The 16,207-nt window shown below is 47.2% G+C and overlaps 1 protein-coding gene across 2 annotated transcripts in view; it reads left to right on the forward strand.

The window, feature by feature from the left end:
* Positions 1–13,140, forward strand: part of PCSK2 (proprotein convertase subtilisin/kexin type 2) — a 216,982-nt gene extending 203,842 nt beyond the window's left edge. The window contains exons 11-13 of one of the 2 annotated variants that reach the window (XR_010935079.1): positions 3,743–3,970; positions 10,438–11,318; positions 11,767–11,962. Coding sequence is in view for 1 of the 2 variants with exons in the window: in XM_067707300.1 (XP_067563401.1) it covers positions 3,743–3,970; positions 10,438–10,924 (715 nt within the window). In the remaining variant the exon portion in view is untranslated. Of the gene's footprint in view, positions 1–3,742; positions 3,971–10,437 lie in introns of both variants that reach the window. The other variant, XM_067707300.1, reaches the window with a different exon arrangement.
* Positions 13,141–16,207: the final 3,067 nt, after the last annotated feature.

Genomic DNA, 16,207 nt, shown 5'->3' on the forward strand with positions numbered 1-16,207 from the left:
AGGCTCTGAGTGACCTCTCTCCTTGGAGCCCTGGCCTGTCCTCACATCTTATCTAGAAGCCATGGGTTTGGCTTTGACCTCCGGAGATGTTCTCTCTGAACCGAGAGGCAGATGGCCCATCCCAAGTGGCCTAGGACCAGTCTGCTGACAGCTGAACGTTTACCCCGGAACATCACAGAGTCCTATGAGCGATTGGACCCAGCCAATAGGTGCCCTGCAGCTGCACAGATGTCACCATTTTCACTAATAGTTCACCGGGGGTTCCTCGTACATGGCCTTGTTACTGCTCGCGGCTCGTTCCTTGTGGTCACTTGTTTGTGGGCCAGGTTCCTGCAGCATCCTCTTTCCAGTCCCACGTCTTGATTCCTCCTCCCTGGTGATGTTTCTGGAGATCGGATCACGGGTCTCTCTGCCCTTCCTGTCTGTCACTAAGATAAAGTCCCTACGTTCTACTGTGTCATCCTCTCCGCCTCTGTTCCTGGCTCTACCTCCCTGACTCATACAGGGCTCCCAACCTCCTGTGCTGATATGTGCCTTCTCCCGCCTCTAGATCCTTCCTTCCAGAACCTTCTCTCCCTAGGAACTCCCCTTCCCTGTGTTTACTCAGTCACTCCCACTCGTCCCTTTGACCTTAGCTAAAAATACCACTTCCTGAGAGACCCTTGCTGACCCCCTGGACCAGAGTTTCTCAAATTTGCTGCTGCTGATGAGAATCCCTGGAGTGCTTGCTAAGAACAGACATCCAAGCCCACGCCAGGTCCACAGACTCAGAGTCTCCAGAAGCTGCAGTTGTAACAAGCACCCCCAGTGCCGCCAGGAAGTTAAGAACCGCCCCCCACCCCCGCCCCCACCCCAAGCAGGTTTGCTGGAGCCTTTGGCAGATGCTTGGACAGGCCCACGGGATCAGCATCTCTGGGTCCTGTCTGACTTCGTCACTGTGTTCGCGTTGGTTCACATGTGCAGACGAGGTTGTGAACCGCCATCTCAGACCCGTGTTCTCAAACCCCGTGTGCAGAAGCACCACCTGCGCTTTGTCTTGAGGGCACATCCTCAGGCCCACGGCCTCCAGGAGGCCGATTCCAGAGACCTGAGGTTGAGGCCAGGAATGCATATCTGTCACGAGTCCCCATGCGTTTCTGATGCAGGACCACAGTCTGTGAGACTCCCTGGCTGGGAAAACTCAGGGTTCCACTGTTGGCTCCCCTGGCATTTTAAAATCTTGAGGTGTCTGTCTGTCCCCCGGGCTGTAGGCTCTGAGAGGGCAGGGACCTTCCTATGACCTGCCCAGAACTAGTGCAGAGCCTGGACATGATACCTTTCCATATATCTGTCTTACTTTCCCAGCTATCATATAAAATATTTGAGAAAATGTCATGTTCCTTGTCCTGTAGCACTGAACACAGTGACTTTTATATTGTAGATGTTCTGTAAATTTATTTTTTATTATTTAATAGGTATCACCTACACTCCTTGAGCTGCTATGGTAGGATTAAAGCCTAAAGCACGTTGATGAAATAATTATTTTACACAATAGTATCTTCGGTCAATTCAGAAGTTGCTCAGAATGGGGAAATAAGAGGGACTCTGTTTTACTTTTCAGACATAAGCAAATGGTTGTTCAAATGGTGTCACAGATTCAGTGACATTGGAGTATGGTGCACGCTCTGATTTATTTTAGAAGTAGAACGTCCTTGTTCTAACACATTCTTTCTCTCTTATGGACCCGATGAGAATAAATCCGTGGAGAAACATCTAGTGGGGTTAGAAGCATGGCTCATTTTTGCAGCAGAACCCCTAGCAAAGATGAGAGATGCTCCACCTGCCAGCCAGCCCTTGGATCACCTTGAGGTCACCAGATCCTCGTTTATCGGCACTTTTGAGTTAAATGAATTCAGAATCCTATTCCAGCAAAACAATGAGCTTTCGGCCATAATAAACTTCAGGAAATTTCACACTGTTCACCTAGTCCATATGTCCAGGGGACCATATGTCCAAGATATGTTCTTAAATTTCTCAAATAAGCATTGACCTTCCTTGAAACTTTCTCTTTAAAAGCTGAAGGTCTTCCTGGACTTCCCTCTCCTCAATATTATGTACAAACCTAAATGGGAAAAGAACTTAAAGGTCTGCATTTCAAGAGCATCTGAATCACTATCATCTTTTGACTCTGTTTTGAAGCTTTGAACCAATGAATGCTGCTTGTGCTGAGAGTTTATCAAATGAGTGATGGTGTTCTTTGAATCATTTGAGTCTAGGGAGAACCATAGTGCAGGGTTTTCCAACTTTTGTGACCGTGACTCTCAGTGAGAAATTAATTTTGCATTGCAACCCAAACACATACTACAATACCACACACGAGTGCGTGCCAACACACACACACACACACACACACACACAGAGTTTCCCATATTACGTGCACACTGTTATTCTTTTCTGTTCTATTCCACTTGTGATGGCCCCATCCATTAAATCTCTGGTTCTCAACCTCAGCTGTCTACTGGAATGACCTGGGAAGTGTTAACAATTTCCAAAGCCTGGGTCCCACTCCCAGAGATTCTGATTTAAATAGTCTGAGATGTGGCCTGAGCAGTGGAATTTTAAATGTTCCCACCAGACAGTTTTACTGTGCAGCCCAGATACATAGCCTGTGCAATCAGTTGACCTCCTAGCCCACAAACGGGTCATGACTTACACTTTGAAAAGCACAGACATTGACACTAATGTCAATAGCACAGACTATTAGACATTAATTTCCAAAGACAAGTCTGCAAGCAAACTTGTCTATTTGCTGAACGAAGAGTATGCTGAGGGCTGTCCTGGGCACTGGGAGACAAATATGCTGAAGCTGTTGTCTCTGCCCTTGAAGAACTGACAGCTTCATGTCCCCAAATAGAACACTCCTGTGTAGCCAACACCCAGATCAAGAAACAGAACTCTGTCAGCACCCAGCAGCCCCCTGTGTCCCTTACAGGCACTGCCACCCCAAGATCAACCACTAACCTGGCTTCTGACAGCACAGATTCATTGTGCCTGTTTTTATACTTTAAACAAATGGAACCATACTCTACGTTCTCCTCTGTGTCTGGCTTCTTTGGGTCAGAATTCTTATTGTGAGATTCACACAATTGTGAGCTCCCTGTTATTCTGAGTAGCTGTAGTTCATTCTCATTGCAGTGCAGTGTTCCACCTCCTGTAAACACACCTCAATTGGTTTATTCACTTTACTGTGGATGGGCATTTGAGGACTTCATAGTTTAGGCCTATGAACATTCCAATACATATATGTCTGGTGAATATATACACACATTTTTGTTGGATACATACCTAAAAATGGAACTTCTGGGCCATAGCTTAAGCACATGGGCAACATTTGAAGATAGAGCCAAACCATTTTCCAAAGTGTTTGCAATAACTTACACTTCCATCACCAAAGTACCCAGTTGCTCCACATCTTTGTCAACACTTGGTATTGTCAGTCTTTTTCATTTTAGCCATTCCAGTGTGTGTTAGATATCACAATTGAAATGTATTTAAGTAAGAAAGGCAAGATATTTTTAATTGACATATATCTATACCTATATTCTCAGTAGTGCATGGAAATCCTCCCTTGACTTGTGGGTTCATAGATATTTCAACATCTTACCAGGGGTCTATGTCCTACCTTAGTCATTGTGTCTCTCTCCCTCTCTCTCTCCCCTCTTCCCCCGCCCTTGCTCTCAAACACTCTGCCTCCGGTACCCAGCCTGGGTCTGACCTGGAGAGACATGCAGCATCTGACCGTGCTCACCTCCAAACGGAACCAGCTTCATGACGAGGTCCATCAGTGGCGGAGGAACGGGGTCGGCTTGGAGTTTAATCACCTCTTTGGCTACGGGGTGCTTGACGCAGGCGCCATGGTGAAAATGGCCAAAGACTGGAAAACTGTGCCTGAGAGGTTCCACTGTGTGGGAGGCTCCGTGCAGGACCCTGAGTAAGTGGGGGCAGCAGTTCTACTGCTGTTTGTGGAAAATACCCAGAGATGGCGCCACTGCACTGGTGACCATAACAGATTCCCTCTGCGTCATCCCGAGATGCACTGGATTTGATTCAGGGACAACCAGCTTCCAGGCAGAGCTGCAGTGTTGCACAACTCCAAAGTATCCAGTCTACAAAGCCCTGGGGCCTGGAACTTCTTTCCCTTATTGCAAAAAGGGAGAGATTTACAAAGAGGGATTGCCAAGGGGAAGACCTACGGCGTCTGTGCCTTTGCAGACGCTGGGCCACAGCAGGTGGGGACCATGGGCAGTGTGACCAGAGCAGGATGTACAGTTAGTTGCCTCCTGGCTACATTCGAGATTAACAGAAAGGTGGCACGGTTGCAGTATTTAGGGGAACGGGCATTGGGGCCTGCTTAGTCGAGGTTCACCTTGATGTCAGACCTTGTTCTCCGCAATTGCCCTGGACAAGAAGGATGGGTCTCTGTTGATCCTCACGCTCTGTGCTTCGGGGGGGCGGAGGGGAGAGGGAGATGAGGAACGTATATGCCGAGATGAATGACCGTTTCTCTCCCAATTCCGAGTGCACTGAACATTCTGTCATAATCCAGGTACAGGTTGGAATTTGGAGCCAGAGGCAACACTGGAAATAGGCTGTCTGACGCCTCATTTTAGTTAAGGAATCTGAGGCCCTGAGATGTGACCGCCCCAATGGCTCACAACTAACTGGGAACTTATCCAATAGCAGCAGCATTATTTTTTTTTTAATCTGGAGAAATCTTTTATTATATTTCAGTTGATTCACTAGGTTAAATTTATTTCACAATATCTATAGATGTTCTTGTCTATATAGAAAACATATTTCTTACAGGTTTTTATGCAAATCCATTGAGAATTTACCTTCCACAAATGACCTTCTGTTAGTTGAGACAATTTTATTCCAAACAAAATACACATGTACACATATACTGTGACAGCAATTTTTAAAATGTAAAGTATAGAGGGATTTCTTGGTTGGTGTGTGAAAATACGTATGTCAACGCCCCACCCCGCAGAGGTTCTTATTTCTAAGGTTTGGGGTAAGGTCCAGAAGATGGAGGTTTGTGGGTGGTCTCAGCAGCATTATTTTAATGAGAGGAAACTCGAGAGCTATTTCAGCACTAACTCAGCTGGGCTCCAGGAGGACAGGGACCTCATCTGTCTCGTTTGCTGGTGTGTCCTCAGGGCCTAGAACAGCGCCTGGAACTTAGTAGTCATGGGATCAATATTTGTGGGATGAATGAATGAATGAACATTTAGCCAGCATCACCTGGGCACAAGGAAGATGTCTACACGGTGGCAATAGGACCACGAGTCCAGCCAGGGAGATTCAGGGGCAGGGGGCAGTCAGCCTTGTTGGAAGCGCTCTGTGTCCCCTTGTCCACCCACACCTGAATTGTTCTCAGATGCAGGTGAGTGAGGTCTGGGGCAGATGTGCTCATGGAAGAACTCAGAGGCTGGGCAGGGGGTCCTGAGGGCAACGCCCAGGCCAGCTTGTGCCTCTGGTAGAGGCAGCCCTATCAGCAGGAATCCAACTTCTCAGGGGCTGGGACGGAGGGATCCGCAGGCTTGACAGCTGCCACTTTCTATGCAGGGCTGTACAGAAACGGCCTCTGAGCAGGTGAGTGGCAACCGTCAGGGTTATGAGTTTCCTCAGCACTCATCTTCCCAGAGAAGCAGTCAATTCGAAAAGCAATTTTCTAAGGAGACTTTATCAGGAGAGTCTGGAAAGGATGCTTGACTAAAATAAAAGGGAAAAATAGAACTGGCTGTGAGCATCTGTGCTGGACCAGCCGAGGGCCGTGAGCAGAGGAAGCCCAGGCCGCCCCATCGGCCAGCGTGTCCCCAGAGCATGCTGTCGGGCTCAGGCCACTTCCACCCTCCCCTGTTCACTCAGCTCCTTGAAGACTGTGGCGAACTCCGGATTTTAAGTGAATTTGGAGATCAACGTTCAAACCTGATCCGAATGCCTGAAGCAGCATAGTGGAGCTGGCCGGGTGGCTGTGGACTGGTCACTTCTGAGCTGCAGTGTCTTCTGTGGGGGTTAATGCCCACCTGACACTGTGACGTGGGGCAGAGCAAACATCAGGTGACCCCTGTTGAGTGTTCTTCAGTGACAACCACATGGCAGGTGTTTTAGATACTCGGGAAAGGGCAGCTGTCATTGTTACTATTATTATTCTAGCAAAACAACTACGGCTGCATAACAGTTTTTATCATACAGCTGAGGATTGAGAACCCGAAGAGCATTCCAGGGCCCCGGGAAGCAACGCCTATTTCTAGGCACAAAGTCACTGAGCCCTCATTTTGCACCAACATGCAGTAAGACAAAGATGCAAGCCATGTTTGTCTTTATAGGACTTGAGCACCAGGCTTCTGTACTTGTTTCTGAAAGTTCAGAGAGTAGCTCACACCTTCTGATGGGCGCCTCATTTTCAGCAGCGAGTGTGTTCCCGAACGTGGCTGTGTGGCTAGATCAGGGTCTCTGAAGAGCCTCTTTGGTTCCACAAACAGCCATCTCCTACTGCAACCTCCTGATAAACTGACTTTTCCTGAGCACCTGTCCCTGTTCTTTTTTTTTTTTTTTTTTTTTTTGCTGTACGCGGGCTTCACTATTGTGGCCTCTGCCGTTGCAGAGCACAGGCTCCGGACGCGCAGGCTCAGCGGCCATGGCTCACAGGCCCAGCCGCTCCGTGGCATGTGGGATCTTCCCGGACCGGGGCACGAACCCGTGTCCCCTACATCGGCAGGCAAACTCTCAACCACTGCGCCACCAGGGAAGCCCCCTGTTCTTTTAAAATAAGAATGAGTTGTACTCCTTTTCCTCTAAAAGCAATATATGGCACTGGAGGAAAGTCAGAACATACAAAGCAGCAAGAGGGCAAGAAAAATCCACGAGAGCTGCTCCCTGCCTCTCCCGACCAACGAACGCCAGGTCGCCTGTGAGAGGGGGTGGTGTTCTCTTTTCTCTATCAAGCTTGCTGCCTCTGGAATTCACAATTCAAGTCAATTTCAAAGTGACAACATTCCAAGAAGAGTGCAGTTAAATGTCCTCTCCCCAGGGCCCCAGGCCCTCAGCCAGCAGGTGGGGATGGGAGTTTGGGGAGCAGGCAAGTCCCCCAGGCGCTAAACAAGCCAGACTCCCAGGGGCCGAGGGGTCCCCGGAGGGGCCTCCGACCCTGGCACACACCCCAACCCCAAGGCTTCTAGGACAATTTGTAAATCCTAACAGGTGTGTGTGCTTGTTCCCACGCCAACCTGCCCAGGTGGATGGCAAAATTCCAATTATTTTCTCAACAATGAAATCTGTGCTATACAAAACAGAAGCAGTTAGCCACGTGTGGCTATTTAGTGAAATTAAATAAATTTAAATTGATCACTAAAATTAAATTTAATTAATTAAAAATTCAGTTCCTCACTCATACTTGTCACATTTCGAGTGCCCAAAAGCCACATGTGGCCAGTGGCTACGGTATGAGCACAGATATAGAACATTTCCATCCTTGCAGGAATTGGTAGTGCTGTTGGCCAGCACTGGTCTAGACATTTGTATATGTACAACGTATATGAGTGTGTGTCTATATTTATCTTCACAGCAACTCTTCAAGGTAGGAAGTCATATCCCCATTGTATAGGTAAGGAAAGTGAGCTCAGAAAGTTCAAATTCCTTACCCACAACTGGACCTTTAGTCTACCCATCTAGCTTTCTGCCCAGCGGCTGGAGCCCATGTGATCGTTAATCATTTATCAGCTCACCTGTTATGTTTCTGATCCTGTTCTGAGTAAGTAGCATCTTCTTTGAGAGGTCCAGGTAGTGGCTTGCCATGCTTACATCTCCAAAGCTGGCCTAATGCCTGCTTTCCACCAAATTGGATGATTTCCCCAGAACCTGGTGCTGGGGACCCTCTGCCCCTGCACCATCACTGGATCTCCATGGCCAGTGGATGCATGATTCAGCATCAGAGTCCACGCAGAGCACACACGGTCCATGAGACTGTTTATGTGTATATTTTAAGTTCCTTGAGAGAGTATTGCCTTTATCAATGAGCTGCAGGGGAGCTCCAGCAAGCCCTCCCAGGTTCCTTGCCTTGGTTCCAAGGGCAACGTAGAAGCAAGGCTTGGCTCTGAGCTGGGTGTGTGACCAGCATCCTTTTGTAGATGTATTCTACAAGATGTGTGTTTAAAAATGCGCACCATGGGCTTCCCTGGTGGCGCAGTGTTTAAGAATCCACTGCCAATGCAGGGGACATGGGTTCAAGCCCTGGCCCAGGAAGATCCCACATGCCGCGGAGCAACGAAGTCCGTGCGCCACAGCTACTGAGCCTGCGCTCTAGAGCCCGTGAGCCACAACTACCAAAGCCCATGTGCCTAGAGCCTGTGCTCCGCAACAAGAGAAGCCACCACAATGAGAAGCCCACACGCCTCAACGAAGAGTAGCCCCTGCTCGCCACAGCTAGGGAAAAGCCCACACGCAGCAACGAACACCCAACACAGCCAAAAATAAATAAATAAAATAAATAAAAATTTAAAAATACACACCCTTTTATGCTCCAAAATAAAAGCCATGTCCAGGGAGGACATTAACATAGACAAAGGGCTGGAGAAAGGGAGCTAGTATCATGGTCCAGGCACTGTGCTCAGTGTTTTCCTACATGGTCTTATTTAAACCCACCCACAATGACAATGAGACTTCAAGTATTTGAAAAATTTTCCCAAGCTCTCTTGACCCGTAAGCATAGAAGCAGAATTCTAACCCAAATAGGTTTATTCCCGAAGTCTGGAGTCCTTCCATGATACCATGCACTCCTCAAATGGAGTTTCCTGTATTATGTTTCTAGTGCAAGAACCTTTGAGCATCTCATCTCCAAAGGAGGCCACTTCCAGAAAGGAGATCGGTTATATGGAAAGACAGCTGAGGAATCTTAGACTGACTGTCCATGGGGCTCCAACTCTATGACCGAAGAGACTCCCAAATTCCCCTGGTCTATCACAGGACTGTGTTTCACTAGGATTAATTAACCCAATTTCAGCTTTTTTATGATAGTGTTAACAATCACATTAGCAATAATTTCTCCTTATCAAGGTAGTGAGTACTTTAAAAGAAAAGTATATGAGCTCCAGTCTCAGTCTGGGTTGTCCCAAAAGTAGACCCTGATGGGACTTGGGTACTGACAGTGTTTTGAGAGATGATCTCGGGAAACAAGTGAGGAGGTGCAGCTGTAGGCAGGGAAGAGGAAGCAATCCAATAAAGATGCGTTGATGCTCCCCTGACCGACACCTTGCCACCCTGGGCAACGCTGAGTTGTCCCCACCAGGAGTGAGGAAGCCAGGTGTATGTACTCACCACCTTCCGTCAGTCGCCGCTAGGGGGCTTTCCCTGTGGGGTTAAATCCCTGACACTTTGGGGCCGGCCTGCACGCAGGCTGAGGGCGCTCCCAGGAGGCAGGGAAAGGCTCCAGGAGAGAAGCTGGGAGATGCGGATACCCGTGGTGGATGCAGTCAGGGTCCACAGTAGCCTCAGCTGCAGGCAAACCCAGCAGTGCCTTAGGAGAAGCGGGAACGGTGTCCACAGCATCTGCCGCCTGCCCCGTCCACACAGAGTCGGTTCTGAGAGGGTCGGTAACTTGCTCAGGCTCACACAGCAAGCGTAAGAATTAACCCTGGATTTCGTTTCCTCTTTATGGCTGAGTAATATTCCATTGTATATATGTGCCACATCTTTATCCATTCCTCCTATGATCTTATTTGCAAAGCAGAAATAGAGACGCAGACAGAGAGAACACATGTATGGACACCAATAGGGAAGGAAGGGGGTGGGAGGAACTCGCAGATTGGGTTTGACACATATACACTATTGATACTATGTATAAGACAGGTAACTAATGCGAACCTACTGTATAGTTCTTTTTTATATATATATAAATTTATTTATTTATTTATTTTTGGCTGCATTGGGTCTTCGTTGCTGTGTGCAGGCTTTCTCTAGTTGCGGCGAGCGGGGGCTGCTCTTCCTCGGGGTGCGTGGGCTTCTCATTGTGGTGGCTTCTCTTGTTGTGGAGCACAGGCTCTAGGCGCAAGGGCTTCCATAGTTGTGGCACATGGGCTCAGTAGTTGTGGCTCGTGGGCTCTAGAGCACAGGCTCAGTAGTTGTGGCGCATCGGCTTAGTTGCCCCGTGGCATGTGGGATCTTCCCGGACCAGGGCTCGAACCCGTGTCTCCTGCACTGGCAGGCGGATTCTTAACCACTGCGCCACCAAGGAAGTCCCTACTGTAGAGTTCTACATTTTAATTTTCTAATAAAATTTTCAGTTACCTAAAAAAAAAAAATACTAATTCACTCCAGAGCCCCTGCTCTCCCCGGTCCCCGGAGCTGCCCCTGGGAGAGTGTGCCCAGCCCTCACGGTCTCCTCCCCTCTGCCCTCAGGAAAATACCGCCGACCGGCAAGCTGGTGCTGAAGCTCACCACCGCCGCCTGCGAGGGGAAGGAGAACTTCGTGCGCTACCTGGAGCACGTGCAAGCTGTCGTCACGGTCAACGCGACCAGGCGAGGGGACCTGAACATCAACATGACGTCCCCCATGGGCACCAAGTCCATCCTGCTGAGCCGGCGGCCACGGGACGACGACGCCAAGGTGGGCTTCGACAAGTGGCCTTTCATGACCACCCACACCTGGGGGGAAGATGCCCGGGGGACATGGACCCTGGAGCTGGGCTTCGTGGGGAGCGCGCCCCAAAAGGGGGTGCTGAAGGAGTGGACACTGATGCTCCACGGCACGCAGAGCGCCCCGTACATCGACCAGGTGGTGAGGGATTACCAGTCCAAGCTGGCCATGTCCAAGAAGGAGGAGCTGGAGGAAGAGCTGGACGAAGCGGTGGAGAGAAGCCTGAAGAGCATCCTGGGCGAGAACTAGCCCCTCGGCGCCCGCTCCCCGCTGCCGGCCCGCCGCCCCAGCCGGGCATCTAGCGGTTAACCTCCCCCTACACAAGCGACTCCAACTTCTTGCTCCGAAGCTTTGCTCACTGTCAGTGGTTATTTTCATTACCATGGAAGCAACCTTTTTTATTCTGTGACCCAAATACAGTGTTCCCACCAACACCTCTGTCCTATTTGTGACTCGAAGTTCTTTATTTCTGTCACTCAGATAGGTGATATCTTGCCAACAAACCTGGGACCGCTGTCCCCTCGGTTTCTTTCATAGAAGAGAATGCATTTAAAAAGCCAGGCGCGGTGACGCCAAGGACGTTCATTCACGGTCTCAGCTGAGGACCTGTTACTTAAAAGGAGAATCCAAGGTTATGACAGAGGTGAGCTCTGAGTCTCTTAAAGCACAGATGCTGTAAATCCTTTGGGGAAAGATGCTTTTGACTTTTAGCAAGATTTTTCAGGGATGTAAATGAAGGTGGCGTGAATGGAAAGGTGCCCTAATTACCAGATAGGGAAGAGAGAGTCAGAAAGCATGAAGGTTTGGAAATCTTGCCACCAACGCCCACATCGTAGCTAGTCTCACTCGGCCAGCGCGATACATGTAAAAACTCAGTAGCCTGGCTGCCCTTTACCAGCTGCTGCTCTGAGTGACGGTAAACTCTGCTAGAGATGCCCAAATTACCCTGTGTGTGTAGCCTTCATCCCAGCCCCAATTTTCTGGGGTTCCCCCCATAGTTATCCAAAAGAAGAAAGGCAGGGCAGGATGGCAACACTTCTGGGAAAGGGTCGCTTAGTGGTTTTTAACACAGGAATGTTCCTTTTCTGCAGTCACTCTGGGGCTTCCTCATCTGATGGAAGTGAGAGGTGAGCTGAGTGTTTTCAAGAGCTTTCTGCTTGGGCTTTGATTTCCAAAGCACGTGACTAGAGGGAAACACCTTCTGCGTGTTGTGATTTCTCTGATGAGTTGGGGAAACGGCCTCTGTTCCAGAAGAGGTGTGTGCAGGGCGAGGGGGCAGCCATCTCACGTGGACCCTCCCTTTGTATGGAGCCCCCTCTGCTGAAGCCAGCTCAGCCCCTAGTAACCTGAGGCCCGAAGGAAGCAGGAGGAGGCCTCTGTACGGAAGCACTCAGTTACCATCTCGGCAGCTAAGCCGTCAGGAGGGGGTTCTACATGTAATCTAAAGGTGACACACCCTCTTCCCCAGTCAACCCCCGAAGACCCCGTCTCATCAGCAAATAGAAATGCTTTCTGAGCAGCTGTCACTTCGTTTTCCTGTTCGAGGACTGGCTCTTCATCACCAATCCCAATGCTCACCCGCTCCCGAGAAACGATGTGCTCGTTTGATTTGATTCCAAAGAACTGATCAATCACTTCTGTTCACACTTCTCTCTTCCCATGGAAGCGGGTAGCTCAGCCTGGAGTTCCTTTCCTTAAAGCCAGCAACACAAGAGCAGGAGGTTCCGTCCCCTGAAGGGGGCAACTTGAAGGGAAAAGTCTGGAAAACCCGTTTTCTTTCTTTTTCCCCCCATGTTGGCATGAATTTCTGTCTTCTCTAACACCATATGACCTTCTCTATAGAATGCTTTACAATGTAATACTATTTATGATTTTTAAAAGAAATTTATTACATGTGGCAAAGGTCTTTTTAAACCAGTTTAGACTTAAAGAAAAAATAAATGGAAATCATCAAAATTTCATTTCACATTAACAGTCTGAAAATAAACCAAAGGACGTTATGTGTGCATGTGTGTATAAGTGCACACAGAAATATATATACATATGTAGACTATATACACGTGTGTATATATGTGTATATATCTTTATATACACTTGTATAACTGTATATACACACATATACATAAAATGTGTGTATGTGTATTTATTGAAGAAACAGACACCACATTCACCTCTAAAAGAATATTCAGAGGATATCAAGATGATTCTGGCTGAAGGAAAAGGCTGGTGGAAATTCAGGTGAAATGTTCGTCAGCTCCCATTACTTCACCTCTGTAATCTTGCTTCTCTGTATAAACATTAAGTGTCTTATATAGCAGCACAGATATAAAATAGTTGTCCATATTTTCACAGTTATGGTATAATTTGTGAAATTAGAGAGTAACTTATCAGCTTCTTAATAGAAATGGCAAGTTTTGATATGAGTATACAGTCCATAAAGATATATACAGTGCTATTTAAAACTATTCGGTCTCTACTTCATGTTTTACACCAGTATTAACACGAAAATATGTCTACCTAGTGAGGTTTTTATGACATCCTGATTCTAATGCGAGAGACACTTATTTATAGTCATTTATTTTAAAAATGAAAATAAGTGAATAATAATTAATCAAGTTAACATTGCTATTCCCTGTGACAAAATTTTCTAAGTAAATTTAAAAGTACATGATGTAAATTAGGAGATTCAACAATAAAACATTACCTTCCAGAAATTACGTGGGATGTGATATGTATTACATAAAAACACTTCCATCCATTCTGGGAGCAGATAATTAAAAGTTGCCAAAGAGATCTAAAAATCTTGCTTTCATAAGTATTCATGAAAGATTTATAATTAGCAAATAAATCATACCCAAATTATGATCTATAGCAGCATTTTTCAAACTCAGGTTACACCCCATTAGTAGTTGTAAAATAAATTTAGGGAGTTAAAACCAGCAATTTTGGAATAGAATAGAATAGATCATGCATATTAATGATAACTATTGTTTTCTGAGATTTTTTTTTCAGAAATGTGTGTGTGTGTGTGTGTGTCTGAGTGTGTGTATTGGCTCACAATGTAAAGTACGTTTCTTACTGGGGTCACAGTCAAAGATCTTTCAGAAACACTATTCTAGAATATATTCACCAGGCTAGACTAAGTTATACTGCTGTAATGAACAGCCCCCAGATCTCAGAGGTTTAACACAACAAAGGTTTATTTATGATTTACACAAATTTCACAGGGGATCTGGGTGACTCCCCAAGGCCAGAGATCTCCATTCAGTGACCCAGGGATTCAAGCTGCTTCAACCTTCAACCTTAGGTTTATCATCACAACGCGAGGCTGCGACAGCAGGCAGGAGAAAAGAACCCATGAAGATTTGTTCACTCTTCTACGTTCACCCTGCAGGAGACACACATGTCACTTGACCCACCGTGCACTGGCCAGTACTGGTCAATGACCCTGCCTGCACGGGAAGCAACTGAGGGATTATAGGACAACTAGTGGAATACTTGGTGAGCCTTGGGGTCTCTACCATAGAGATAACTTGATGCCACTTTAAAACATATTCTTATGTAAAGAAAGTAAAGTGAGTGGAAAATATAAGGGAAGCGTAACTGGGGATGTATTTATAACATAAACTATGTAATGACAGCATACCCCTGCATCAACACCACAGCTTGACTTCAGGGTCTGTTCAGTGTCAAGAGGGTACTTATTTTGCTATAACTTTCCTGATCCAGAACTGGATTTAGTAGTCACAAAATTAAGCAAGCTTCCAGGTGAAATGGAAAATGGTATTTTACCAACTTTGCAAATCCTGTGACTTGTGGAGGAGTTTATTAAAAAGAACTGATATGATCTCTTTCAAAAAAGAAAAAACAGGGCTTCCCTGGTGGCGCAGTGGTTGAGAGTCCGCCTGCAGATGCAGGGGACACGGGTTCGTGCCCCGGTCCGGGAGGATCCCACATGCCGCGGAGCGGCTGGGCCCGTGAGCCGTGGCCGCTGAGCCTGCGCGTCCTGAGCCTGTGCTCCGCAACGGGAGAGGCCACAACAGTGAGAGGCCCGCGTACCGCAAAAAAAAAAAAAAGAAAGAAAAAGCATATTCTTAGGTACTGATTCACATGGCAGCCTCTCCTCATAGGACAGTACCATGAAGAGCATGACAAACCAGCTCTACCCATGAGACCACATGCAGTTCTAGCAAATCTTGATAAGTATTAATAAAATACAAATATATTATATTTATCATAGTTCACTGTAAAAACAATTTCCAGTTTTATCCTATGATACACTACTGTAAAATCTTAAGAGAGCCAAAGGCTGAAAACACATACTGAAAGGTGTAAAGTCCCGTCTGATTTTGTGACAGACTGAAGGCTTCTTTTCAATACTTAAGTTCAAAGAATGATTTCCCAAAGATTAAGTTAAAAAACTGATCATTCTTATAGAGTTACTACTATGTGTCATTTTGATTGTCATGGGATCAATGCCTTCACTGGTTGGAGTCGAAAACCACACACTACAAAACCTTTAGGAAACGTAGCCAAGCGTTTCGTATTTAGAGAGAAAAATGCTGAATGCATTAAGAGAACTGGTGAACACGCAGCCAGAGTCAGTTTTTGGAGGCAGAGTCTAATTTGATAGAAATTTCTAAAAATCAGAATGCCAAGATTAGAGGCACTAGTTGTGGGAGAGAATAAGGGGTTTGAAAAACACGGGGGGTTTGAAGTAACATGAGCACAGGATGTGTCCGGCACCAGTGAAGGGCGTTGGTTGTAGCTGCCAGGTGGTTCCCTGTCTCCAAAGAAGGAACAAGCTGTGGGGAAAGGGGGGCCGGTACTCAGCACGTGGGAGCTTAGGAAATGGACAGTGGAGGCCGGAAGTCAGGAATCGTATCTGGCAGTGCTCAGCGTAGGGAAACGCAGACGCTGGTATAAAGGGGGATTCCATCCTCTGAAGAGCTGAAGTCTGTTGAGGACAGAGACCTGTGCACGGGGAGGCCATCCCTAGACGAGCACCCTGAAACCCCATCCACCTGCCAGGGGGGATTCTAAGCCCACACACAGCCTCCTGACGCCTTCATCAGCTTCCCAAGGACATTGACACCAGGAGAGGGGGTGGCCAGCTCCTGGAGCTCTAGGAAAGGAGGCTCCCTCTTTGCGTTGCAAATTAATAAACTCGTACTTGAGTTGGTCCACTAATCTCTTGTGCATTTAATTGTCCCTTTCCTTGGGTTTAAAAAACATTGGTTGAATTTGGTTTTGAGTTTATAAGGGGCCAAGAATCAAAATCTGACCCGAGGCAAATTCTCCAAGCCAGCCTGCCGGCTTCATTTTTCTCTCAGGACGTAGAGGAGACTCACTGTGAACCTGAGGAGAGAATGAACTTGACCATGAGAAATGTGCTCGGCCCAGGAGATGCAGACTCTGCGTTGCTAAATTCCTAATATTCAGCCCCGCGCTGTGTGGGGTAGGATGGGGGCAATTAGAAATCTCAGCCCGCAGGGTTTCAGATGCCCGAAGAGCCAAATGAAGCTGGGGATT

This window comes from Pseudorca crassidens, chromosome 15 (genome assembly GCF_039906515.1).
Source record: "Pseudorca crassidens isolate mPseCra1 chromosome 15, mPseCra1.hap1, whole genome shotgun sequence".
NCBI classification, from domain to species: Eukaryota; Metazoa; Chordata; class Mammalia; order Artiodactyla; family Delphinidae; genus Pseudorca; species Pseudorca crassidens.